This window comes from Electrona antarctica, assembly GCF_951216825.1.
Source record: "Electrona antarctica genome assembly, chromosome: 11".
In the NCBI taxonomy this organism is placed as follows: Eukaryota; Metazoa; Chordata; class Actinopteri; order Myctophiformes; family Myctophidae; genus Electrona; species Electrona antarctica.
Window position 1 is genome coordinate 20050669 of NC_136792.1, and position 13451 is coordinate 20064119.

Below are 13451 nucleotides of genomic sequence, written 5' to 3' on the forward strand. Positions count from 1 at the left end.
GTGTGTGTGTGTGTGTGTGTGTGTGTGTGTGTGTGTGTGTGTGTGTGTGTGTGTGTGTGTGTGTGTGTGTGTGTGTGTGTGTGTGTGTGTGTGTGTGTGTGTGTGTGTGTGTGTGTGTGTGTGTGTGTCCTATAGGAGTGTCGTAGTGCCAGTAAAGAAGCCGTCCTCTGGAAGTCTGGCAGTAAACACAGTGGGCAGTGCCAACGCCTCCTCTGGCCTGACAGCTGGCAGCACCCCCAACATCTTCGCTGCAACGTCCACCACCCCCAAAAGCATGATAAACACAACTGGTAGGTCATGACACCAGACTCCCTGAACCCTGCACATGAGGTTATTATCCAACACTTACATCTCTGGCCCGATACAGAGGTTTATTCTCAAAGAACTCCTTCATTGTATGCGTTGGGCTTTTCATTTGAGTAATAACAATACATCTCAATGACCTGGTCTGGAATTTCTGCCTTTGATGCAGATCCAAGAATAGAACAGTCCAGGATTCTTCTCACTCAGCCAGCCCTACCGCATCCCCTTGCAGGAGCTCATATGTGCCACCAGATGGCCCTCTTTACTCTCCTATCAGAGTGTCTTCTTTGTATATCAACACCATGCATAATTTAACCAAAACCTTTGTCTGCTGGCCTTTCGGGATTCTTCCTCGTACAACCAAGTCAAAATAATTCCATGATGTACACTCAACCAAAAGCAAACGATTAAACCAATGTTCCATTCGCTGCGTGCAGGTTTCAAGCCCACAGTGTATAGTGCACCACACAACATGTTTGTGTGTGCAGTGTGTAGTCCCGTCTGATTGATCGTGTGACCCTGTCCTTTCTCCCCCTGCTGTCACGTTGCCCCCCTCCCGGGGCTCTGATGCATTGAGCCAGTTCCACCTCAGGGCTCCTGTGGCCCAGGCCTCTGAAAGCAGCCACTTAACACTGAGAGCCATTAGGAGCTCGAACACCTTTTTAATGTGCTCCATTAAAAAAACTCGCTCTCTCCTCTCCTCTCACAGCCCCTCAGCAGGAATGTGAGAAATGTGTCCAAGTCAAAGTGTGCTTTCAGCTAAAGCCACGGGAACCTCACCCAAAACCCCATGATCTCACCAGCTCTGGCCTTAACCTCTCACATGGACGGTCATAACGGTCTTACTCAGAGCACATAGTGTCCAGAAGGACTGACTCATGCACGTGGCAGAAAGTGATCAGTGATGGAGCTCGTTTGAAAATTTATACCTAAAGAAGTAAGCATGAACATCTTTCAACAGCAAGATATTCATGCTTACTTAAGACGCCCTGAGGGCAAGAAGCGATCTTGTTGCATGCACGCATCCGCCTAGGTGACGGAAGACATTCCGGGGCGAGTGCTGGCGCTTTGGCATCAACATATGGAATGAATTCTGTACTGGCCATATATGGAGCTTGTCATGAGTGTATAGGGTTTGATGAGGTCAGATCAACATATGGAATGTCAGAACAGGTCAGCTCCATATAGGGAGATCTAAGGGTGGCAGCGGGGGCAGTGTCTTCAGTGTACAGGGTTTGATGAGGGCCCAGGTATAGGGCCAGCCAGCCAGGCCTTAATTTTCGGGCCTGTTGAGAACTCTAGTTTTCACCGGCTGCCGGGCGAGGCTGAATGGACAGGTGTCAGTCAAAAGGGAGACATCGAAGAGGAAGGATGGGTGGGGAGGATCAACATGGAATGTCAGAACAGGTCAGCTCCATATATGGAGATCTAAGGGTTTGAGGTTTGAGGTCATATCTAGAGTTGCTGGCCGGCTCCGTATATGCAGATCTAGGTGATGATCCAGTCTTCTCCATGTATGGCTATCCAGGGTTTGATGAGGTCAGTGTCGTGATCTTCATATATGGAGCGTCGACCATATATGGAAATGGCCATATATGGAGCGTCGACCATATATGGTGGTGTGATGTGTCACAAGGCGTGATGCACTGACAACCATATATGGAGGCGTGAACTGACTGACGGACGGAAGGGTGTTGCAGGTTTTCATAGTAATCTGCTCGCAAGTACTGTAATCGGCTGCGTATGTCGGTGGCGTCGCTCGGCCAATCAGGTATTGTGTATTTTTGGTGGCGTCGCTCGGCCAATCAGGGATTGGCTGATGACGTCACTATGGTACATTTGGTCAATGGCTGGGTGATCGTCTGGGTATGTATGTATGTATGTATGTGTATGTATGTATGTGTATGTATGTGTGTATGTACTGTATGCATGTTGGGGTAAGAACGGTGGTCCCTGATTGGCCGAGGGACAACACCGACATACATGGCCGATTGAGATATGTATGTATGATTGTATGTTGATGTTCTCCACTGGCTAATAAAGTGCCATTATTGTTGGTGACGTACGTAACTACGGTAATCTATGTTTCACAGTTATATATAATATAGGAAAATTGGGTAGTAAACGGGTAGTAGACCCTGTGCAAAGGAACAGGAATCAGACGTAGTTATATAGAGATCTAACAGGTCTAGGCAGTTGTAACTCAGAGGGCACAGAGACTGAGTCTTAAATCCTGCACCCGAGTTTAGTCTAAGGGACAGAGACAGCTGGGAAGGAAGGGGACTCGGAGGGGAGCTACAGTAGTAGAAGTGCGTTGAACTTGAATGCTCCCACAGCAAAGCCACGTGCAGCTCCTGAAAAGGGAGTATGCACAGAAGTTTGTGATTGTGAGCTAAATTCTATATTGACAGTATTATAAGCCTGGTATAGGCCTGCTTGATTTGCCTGAATGACATGCTAGCATTTTGTGGAAAGTATATAAGTGCAAGAACCTATTAATACTCTAAAGTATTTTTTTTAATCAGTTGTAGGAAAATAATTTTGTTTTCTATTGGTGTAAGGTTTATTTTAAATGTTTGTTTATGGCTTTCGTCTTTATTTTTTATATTTTAAAGTGGGGCGGACAGTAAGTTGACAGTTACAGCAATAGGTTGCGCACTCTGCTCATGCACAAGTACTGTAGGCCATTCATGGCCTACTTTTGTGCAAAGCATAAATTGGCAGCTCGACAGAGTGCATTTCTAGTTATAGCTACAATACCTACTGTATAATACTGTATGCATAATCTGAATAATCAGCTGATACACAGATTAATTGCTTGTTTACAGTATGTCACTTTTATGTCTTTGGCTATGGCTTTTATAGACAAGACACTAACATAAGTCAGTTGGTATATACAGCCTGCAGAATTATGCCGAAAAGAACCAATCTACAACCTCACTATGTACCGCACTGTGACGAGATGAGAGCTTGTAGATTTGTCCTGTAACTCAGTGTTGTTGGGGTCTGTTGCCCTGCAGGAGCCACAGACACTGCCTCCTCATCCACCTCAACATCCTCCAGTTTTGTCAACGGGGCCACCAGTAAGAACCTCCCGGCTGTGCAGACAGTGGCTCCCATGCCTGAGGACACAGTGGAAAACACGAGGTACAGTGAGGCCACTTCATTATTGTCAGAGCTGCAGCATTGATCCACAAAACCACCACCCTGCTCATTCATGCTTCTTTTCCCTTATCTCTCCGCCTACTTTTCTGTGTCTGCATATGAGAGATTGTTTTGTGTAAAAATATCACACCCGTGTGAAGTGAGGGGTGCTCTTATCATTATACATCATCTCATGAACAACTGAATTTATGTGATTGGTTATGGTTATGGCTCGTACACACTGCACGATATTTGCTCCTATTATTCTGTCGGGGACCATTTTTGGCGCTCGCTGACAAAACTCCCGATCTGACGCAAGATCTGTCTTTTTCTTTTTTAATTATTTTTATCCCACGATTTTTGCAACCCATTTATTCACCCAGTGTCAATTATCTAATGTAATCCTGGGTGCTACACTTCCTCTGCCAACCTGGGGGGACAGCGGACTGACCTCATGCTTCCTTCTATGCATCAATGGCAGAGAGGAGGCACTGGGGTTCACTCTGGTCCTGAGGAAGTCAAGGCGAGTACACCCCATCATGGTCACTGACCTCGACTATGCAGACGACATCGCCCTAATCTCGGATACAGTCGAGAAAGGAAGGGAGCTACTACTGGCAGTAGAAAAGGAGTGCAGGAAGATCGGCCTCAAGCTCAATGCCAAGAAAACAAAGGTAATGTCAGTCAACACAGAGGACAAAACCATTGCCACTGCAGACGGGACAGTGCTCGAGCAAGTCGAGGACTTCAAGTACCTCGGGGCCTGGACTGCCTCAACTGAACAGGATCTGAAGGTTCGGAGAGCACTTGCCTGGAAAGCCTTGCACGGGATGAGGAGAGTGTGGAAATCAGACATGGGAGAAGACCTTAAGAGGCGGCTGTTCATAGCTACTGTGGAGTCAGTACTGCTGTATGGGGCCGAGACATGGACCCTCACAGTACAACAGGAAAAAGCCCTGGATGGAGTCTACACAAGAATGCTATGAATGGCACTAGGTGTCACATGGACGGACCGCATCAGAAATGTGGACCTCTATGGGGACCTACCACGCGTCACGGACAAAGTCAGAGAGAGAAGAATGAGGCTGGCAGGACACTGCGTCATGCACCGAGAACTTGAGGCAAGTAAATTGACCCTATGGGAGCCAACCCAGGGCAAAGCCAGGAGGGGAAAGAAGCGTACCACCTATGTAGATGTGCTGCGGCGCGACAGCTTGGCTAACAACACTGCAGAGCTCAAGAACCTGATGCTGGATAGGAATTTGTGGAGGGCAGCGATCCAGGAATCCCGAGTTGGTGTTGGCTAGACCTCACTCTCGCAGCAACTATGCATGACGCCGACGCCTTCCCGACCGTTTCTGAATATCTAGCAGGTTTGATATTTGGCTCTCTCGCCGACTGGACATCATACAGTATGAACTGGGTTGCGTCCGTGTCCTGAGAAGGCCTGTATTACAGCCAATGAGAGCACAGGACAGCTGTGCTCACTGACACTGTCTGTCTGTGTCTGTCGACTGTATCGATAGATGATTATAGATATAATATATATAACCTTTATTCCTTGGGTAAATCCCTGTGTCGTACATATTGGTAGCTATATTAGCTCAATGTTGTTGTATAGTCTATAAAACCAATGCATTTCACTTAAATAATGTTGATAAAACTAAAACTCATCTGAATCAACAGTGCAGAGCAAACTTTTGGACCGTGCGTGCGTGCGTGTGTGTGCGTGCGTGCGTGTGTGCGTGTGTGCGTGCGTGCGTGCGTGGGGTGTTGTGTCGTCCATTTCTACTACATTGCCTGGAAAGCCTTGCACGGGATGAGGAGAGTGTGGAAATCAGCAGTGCAGAGCAAACTTTTGCAGAGCAAACTTTTGGACCGTGTGTGTGTGTGTGTGTCGTCCATTTCTACTACATAAGGCATGAATTAATATTATAATAATAATTATTATTAATAACATCAGACTTATCTTAGTACTCAAAATCGCTACCCTACAGGCTGTTGCTAACATGGTATCCTATCTTTTTAACTAAAATGTTGTATGTGCATTGTGCAAACAAGAAATGTTTCAGGAGGTGTGGGGCCGTTTTATAAGATACATAAAGAACAATAATTTGTCACATTTAATGGATGGAGCTGAAGAGGAGTAGTGCTGTTGTTGTTGTTTTTTGTTTTGTTTTGTTTTTTGGTTATTGTTGTTTTGCTTTCTTTATATCAGTAATTGTCTTGTAATGTTCATTGTTGTTTTGTTTTGTATATTTGTATTGTCATTTGTGTGTAAAAAAGGAAAATAAATACATTGTTGAAAAAAAAAAAAAAATGTATGTGAACTGCAATGCTGGATACAGACTGTACTGTATATAGTACAGTTAGTGTTGTGTACATAATTTGATTTTCTGTATGCAATCATATAGAAATCTAAATGCATGCTTGAATGTAAGTGCTGGTGTGGAAATGTGTGTTTTGGAGTTTGACTGTATTTTTGTGGCTGACCCGTGTGCATTTTTGTGTCGATCCCGCTGTGACCTTGAACCATATCCCCCTCGATTCCTCTAATGGTTTGTGACAGACATCTTCACTCCTGCTGTCCTCCTGTCTACTGAGGGTCTAGCTCCATCCCAATCCTCTTCTTCCACTCTCTCTCTCTCTCTCTCTCTCTCTCTGTGTTCTCCTGCTAAAGGAATAGAAAATCAGTTGCCATGGCAGCAGTAACCGACATCACTTACCGTAACTGTGAAGTCAATGATGGCACTATCTTGCTGCAGAGCTCGCCGATGCCTAACTTGCATATTATCTGGAATGAGAAAACACGGTCCTTACTGTACATTATATTATAAAAGTAGTTATTATTTGACGTTAAAAACAATGCTAATATCATGAACTCAAGTATGCCATGCTTACTGTAAGTTACCTCTGAAACTTGCCAATGCTCTCTTTTTATGTTAATCTTAATTTCAGTGCCATTTGTGATGTGGACCAGTGTCCACTACGGCCGAGACTGCCACCTGCCCAGCTCAAATCCTTTAGCTATCTGGCAGGATCCCAGGCAGCCTCCAGAGGTGCAGGCCAGTGTCATAGGCAAGGACATTTCCATTGGTCACATAGGCCTCCTGCTGCAACCTGCTTTCTCTACTACTGTCTCCTCCCCCTCACTGTACTTTCCCAGGGGGCTGCAGGCTAGAGACTCCCCATGGTCCCGACCAGGGCCACTCTCTTTCTCTGCTTCTCTCTGACCTTTCACTTACTGCTCATCATAGTTAGGAAAAACAGACTCCTCTATTCCTGAAGTCACATACAGCACATTGTGTAGCCTCTGCACACCTGGTCAAACAAAGGTATGCTGCAGCTTGAGATGCATAATGTCTGCTTGTAGATGGTCTCCTCTCCATCCACACAGCCACAGCCAGTTGACTATTTCTCTCTCTAGAATATTATAGATATTGACGCCAACTGTGCAGAAGATAAGGGTCTTTCCCTTGCAGTGCAAACCAACTACAGGACTGTATGACTCCATCCACAAAGCTTGGTGGAAGTTGGTCAATGTTGGCTGTGGTATAGTCAAACCTGTTTAATGCAGTGGACCCTGCCTACTGGGCAAGTAACATGTCAACATCATACTCAATGGTAACATGTCGGCAACAGTCCACAAACACGCAAATGACTGGCTTGTGTGTGCCCATTTCCCGCGTATTTTAATGAAACATATATCATCTCTTTAGATATCGTCACTGAAAACAGTGATACTCTGTCTTGGATATTGACTATGTTGTTTGCATCCTCTATGGAGGCTTTGCCCTCTGCTGTACTGTGAGTGGGGCGCTGTTAGTCTACCTGCACACGACAGCTGATAGGTTAGGACACAGATATGCTTAACTCTGGGCCTCAGGGAATATCCCCTACCATTATTTTCAAGTACAACCCCAGGTGGAAGGTTGCCACTTTATTTATATCTCACTTTGATCGCTATTTTGTTCTAACCTGTTATTTTCCTCTATCCGCCATTCTTCTCTCTTTTCTTTGTTTGTCTGTTTCTCTCTCACACTCTCTCTCCGCTCTCTCTGTCTGTATGTTTAGTATCACTACCAAGCTGGAGATGGCTTTGGAGAAAGTGGCACCGCTATTGAGGGAGATCTTTGTGGACTTTGCACCCTTCCTGTCACGCACCCTGCTGGGCAGCCATGGACAAGAGTTGCTCATAGAAGGTACTAGTGCTGCTGCATAATGCTTTTTATTCTCTACACGCCTGTGCGAGGTGTGGGTGTCCTGTCTGTGACTCCTGGCTGCCATATGTATGGAAGGGAGAGAGTCACAGTTTTTTGGTCTGTATACTCAATATCACAAACAGATTAAACATACTTTCTCATTCATGCTCTGTCCATGTGTTTTTTTCAAGGATGAATTTATTAGAAGTACAGTAACTGGAGCGCCAATGGCCTAGTGGTTAAGGGTGCATACCACATATAGGCTCTGATGTAGCCTGACAGCGAGTCGTAGGTTCGATTCCCGAGCCCGACTGCCTTTGCTGTGTGTCACTCCCAATCTCTCTCCCTGTTTCCTGTCACAATCTAAATAAATAAATACAGTAACTGGTCAAAGGTCAAGCCCACATCATGTTTCACTACTCTAGAGGAGTTCTCAAAGTGCGGTCCAGGGACCACAGGGTCCTTTAGAATTAATGGAAGTTTAGTGTAATTATAATTCAATTCTTTAAATTATTTCATTACATAATAATGTAAAAAATACCAATCTAACAAGTATGCTTCAATATCACCTCTATCTATTTAGTATTTATGAAACATATCAATATATTTGATAGCAGGGTTATAATAATTTGAAATGCTCATCCTGTGATATGCACAATCCTGTGATAAACTTAATTTGGGGGTCTGTGAGTGACTTGAAAAGGATGTGAATAATACAAGGTCAATAGTAGCTTTGGACTCTGTACTCAGCTACTAAGAAAACATCATAGTTTTCAGGATTAATGTCTGTAATATTATAGCCTACATCATTTTCTTTTAGTAGTTATTACAGAAGTTAAGGGGCATACGTTCTCAAGTTTGCTTTGACTGGCTGGGTTGTGCAATGTGCACACATGTTTATAGACAGGAAAACGGTACGTATGATTCTTTTCCCACACTCCACTCGAGTTCTTTGGCCACTCGGCTCATTTCCTGGTGGCTGTGTTGAAGGCCTCCAGTGCTCTCTCTTTCTCCAGGCCTCAACTTGGCAGATCATGCTCAGCTCTACCAGTACCTAGCCTGAGCCTGTGTGTGGTGCCACTCCATGCCCCAGGCTTTGGCTCGCATTCACTAAAACACTCACAACCACCAAGCACCTCTGCGTGTGCGTGCGTGTGTGCGCGGCGCGCCTCACTTTCTACGGTGTATTTGAGTGTTCCACTTTCTACTTTCCATCCTTGTAGCCGGTGCCCAGAGTGAAATGATCTCCCTTGACTTTGCACAGTGCCAGACTCTGTTCTTTGACCCACGGGTAATTCCTCCATTAGTTTCAGGGGTCTATACAGTGGAACTACAGCAGGCTGAAGGAATGTCTTCTCCTGCACTGTAAAATCCTGTGTTCAATTAACTCTGAACAATAATGCAATCCAATTTTGTATTTTAGATTATAAAAGATTTAAGACGCAAGGCGTCTTAGCCTACTGGTATTATACACTCTCAGAGTTACAAATGGATAAATTAAGGCTGAGGATTTTACTGTGTATTGAATTTGGGTATTTCTTTTACACTGATCTTTTTGCTAAAATAAATTGACGGGCACAATTTGTCTACTGTCTGTTTACATTTACAAAACTCATAAACTTTAAACGAGACATCCAAGCTTACCACTTGTGTGGGGATATCAACTTTCCCAGTTTTGTTCAAAAGCTAAATCTATTCTGGCTTACTTGGTTGTTGGTTTTAAAGGGCCATATTTTGTAGATTGTTCATTATGCAAAACATAATGCAAACATTCTGTACTTTCATCTATTCTATGCAATGCTTATTATTATTTATAGTGTATTAGTGTTACAATATTTCAGTTTTATTGTTATTTCTTGACCCTGTCTTGACACAAATTCAACATAATACACCACACATGTTATATACATGTATGCATACAGTACACACACACACACACACACACACACACACACACACACACACACACATGAATGGGTGCCCAGACTGCCCACACATGCACAAAAGCTGTTCTCACATGTGGCTATAGCTGCACAAACATGCTCTGGAATGGAAAGAGAAACCAGGTAGCGGAGACTTGACAAGTGTGAATATGTCTCTGATCCCTTCACTCAAACTCTGTCAGGAGACTGGCCAAGCTGACAAATATCCAGACCTGAGTTGAGTGTAACCCCACAAACAAGGCTGGAGACAGACAGCTAGGGCCTCTCTGCTCCCCAGCAGATGTGTTACTGTTTAACCCTCGCTGGGAGTGCGGCGTAGCGGCGCATCCCCACAAAAACGTTATGTATGTATGTGTACACACACACACACACACACACACACACACACACACACACACACACACACACACACACACACACTGTATATGTGTTCAGGGTTGTCAAAGAACCGGATTACACCAGTCATCATCTGACGAATTATAAATCAGAGACAATCAAAACAAGTCGTTAAACTTTGATTTGCCTGATTTATAATTCGTCAGATGACTGTGCCATGACATAACAATAGCCAAGCTTGTGAGCTTGTAGATGTTATTTTTTTTAATTCATTCATTATTATTATTTTCATTTATTTTTTGAGGGGCACTAGCCCCTCCTATATTCAGATATAGTGTAGATTTTGTCCTAACACAAACATTAAATACCATTGACAATGAATGGAGAATTTACGTCATATGTAGACAACACAAACATTAAATACCATTGACAATGAATGGAGAATTTACGTCATATGTAGACAACACAAACATTAAATGCCATTGACAATGAATGGAGAATTATGTCATGTGTCTGAGCAAATCGGTATTTTTGTCCTAAACAAAGATTAAATGCCCATTGACAATGAATGGATGATGTACGATGATAAGAGCGCCCCTCACTTCACACGGGTGTGATTTTTAAAATGAAATGCCATAATCAGGCGACACCAGGTTAAAAGTTGTTAAAATAAACTCCACACAACTATTGGTGGCAATGAACTTCAATAACATGGCAGAAAAGAGGATGCTTTTGCACCCTTTTCTTTGTCTTTCCTTTCCTCTGGGCTCTTCCCAGGGTTACAGTTGAAATACTGGTCTGAAGTGCAAAGGCGCTCCATTTACCAGTAATTACCAACCATCCATCACTCCTTAGATTGCCAGGGGTCAAGCCCCCCATGGCCCCTGTGGCCCCCTTTCTTCACCCCACTTCTTCACCCCCGTTCAGACATGTGGTCACTGCAGCAATTATACTGAGTGCACCCTGAGTCGCACACTTGGAGTTGGTGCCGAGGCCTGTGCGAACACTACCACTGTTGTGACGTCTGCTGCCTTGCCTCTTGCTGCCCCCTAAGTGGCCCAGCCTGCCGGCACATTGCCCCACAATACTACATTCACCCGTGCTTTAACCCTGCCCTGTTTACAGGAAGGGAATGGCAGGGCCGTGTTTAAATAGAATGCATTTAGTTTGTCTACCAGCGCATGGCCAGGGTCAGCCGGCCACCTGACTCCTGTGTCAGACTGGACTGACTTATAGCTTTGCATGTCACTGCTATAACAAGAGGTCAGTACAGGCACTCTGTGTACAAGAGAGGGGTCACATCCTCCCAGAGAATTTACCACACGCCGCCTCTGACAGATTCCCACTCATGAATAGAGATGGATGTAGACTTGTAGAGGCATCTTCACCATCAAAAGAGAAAGATTTTGTCTCCATTCAATAGACTGAATACTTTATGCTATATTATGGTATTCACAAATGCAGTTCAAATAGAAGTTGTAAGTTAATACAGTAAGTTTTGGACTTTTTGGCTGTTATAAAAGTGTAGCTACATTACTCTACGGTGCTTATGCAGAGTGGCTGATGACAGCAAGTGAAACTACTGAGGTTATTATATTAAGTTAACAAAATGTAACTCCTACAGGCTGGTTAGGGCACCTGTTCAGTGGGGTGTGGAACTGTGAATAGTGTGTTCCTCCATATCCTCTTCGAAAAGGTCTTCACTGTCAAGTGACAAGAAGAGGCGTTGACAAAGGAGATACATGGTTGTCTGTGCTCTCTCTAGGTCCAACTCTAATAATTAGCAGTGATAAGGGACTACAAACACATGATGGGAAATGGGAAATAGCATAAAAGACTATTATGCTATTCTCAATAATTGTCTCCACCAGGCCGAAGGCATGGGGAGAGTATGTTTTGCTTCCTGAGACTGTATTTATCTCCAGCATAACCACATCCGTGTGACTCTATGAAGTACACCACTGTTTTAATTATTTAAGCTTTAACTTTATCCTAAGGGTTTTCTACAACAAACAAAAACATGACACTTTCTAACAGAAAGTACTGCAATTACCAGTAAGCCATTCTGGGGAAATAGGCAGGTGAGACACATGCATCCTTTTTTGAGGAAGCAATCTGATTGGTTGAAACAGCTTTCTAATCAAAACAAACAATTCAGCCTTGCTTTTCTCTCGGAGCACAGCAGACTCGGTGGCTAGGCTAGCTAGTTTCTTGGGACATTTGTGGTCGTAGTGACTACATCTGTCATTGAAAAATTATTATTTTTCAGCGATTCTGCGTTAGGTAACTTCTGCGTTGCTTTTTTTCTGCAGCACCGCAGGCGTGCATTAATGACGGTAAACCACCCCCTCGAGTGTAATATTGCTTAATTAGCCGATACTGATGTTTAGTTGTTGTTGTTTTTATTTCCCCCTTTTGTTATTTTATTTGCAACCCATTTTTTCACCCAGTGTTATTATCTAATGTAATCCTGGGCGCTACACTTCCTCTGCCACCCTGGGGGGGCAGCGGACTGACCTCATGCTTCCTTATATGCATGAGGAGTCCATGCTTCTTTTCACCTGACAGGGGAGGGTTTCCCTGGCCGGACGTAGCGTGTGGAAGGAACACGTTATTCCGACCAGTTCCTTTCCCCTCCATCAGGCGCCCTGGCTGGCCAGGGGGAGGTAGTTTAGAGGTCAGGATTACGGCATGTTTTTTGTGAGGGTACAGGGGATAACATGCAAACTCCACACAGAAAGGCCCTTTCGCCAACCCCGCCTCGTGTATGGGCATGCGCGGAGACTAGCTGTGAGGAGACAGCACTACCCATCGTGCCCCCCTTTTCCCCCTTTTCCCCCTTTTGTGCCAGGGAAACAACATCTTCAATACAAGAAATACATGTTCTGAATCTACAGCTTGGTAGGCTGCAGATAACCAACAAAGGGCCAAAGGCCCGTACATATCAAACTCAGTTTAATATTGGCTTCAGACTAGGGTCTAAAAGATGGAATTATCTGCCTTTACATCTATGGGAGTTGTCCTCTCATCAATTCAAGAAGGTTCTAAAATCACTTCTCTTAACTACCAAATACTTCCCATACGGTCTGCTAAATTAACCTGGTGTCCATTCAATATTTTCCTAACAGTTTTACTGTTTGGTGACTTCTGACCATTGTGATATGTTCTGCTCTTTTCTTGTTGTCCTTTTGTTCTCTCTCTGTATATCTGTCTTCTAATGTTTTAGATCTGCATGTTCACTGTGATGTAGTTTTACAAACATGCCTGGAGATGCCACTTCTCAAGGCCCTGGAGGGTTTTTAGGCTTTCTCCTGAGCATGGTTGCTATGTTCACCCTGTTCACCCGGGTGTGATTTCATTACTTGAGTGGTGTAAACCACTCCTACAACTGGCTTTGTTAGTCTGTGCAGAAAAAATGAGCATGGTTGCTATGTTCACCCTGTTCACCCGGGTGTGATTTCATTACTTGAGTGGTGTAAACCACTCCTACAACTGGCTTTGTTAGTCTGTGCAGAAAAAATGA

General features: G+C 44.2%; 1 protein-coding gene across 1 annotated transcript in view; it reads left to right on the top strand.

The window, feature by feature from the left end:
• The window catches only part of nbeab (neurobeachin b), a 268935-nt gene that overhangs the window by 130301 nt on the left and 125183 nt on the right, over positions 1-13451 (top strand). The window contains exons 30-33 of the mRNA XM_079513569.1: positions 136-290; positions 3324-3450; positions 6406-6516; positions 7522-7649. Coding sequence (XP_079369695.1) covers positions 136-290; positions 3324-3450; positions 6406-6516; positions 7522-7649 — 521 coding nt within the window. The remainder of the gene's footprint in view (positions 1-135; positions 291-3323; positions 3451-6405; positions 6517-7521; positions 7650-13451) is intronic.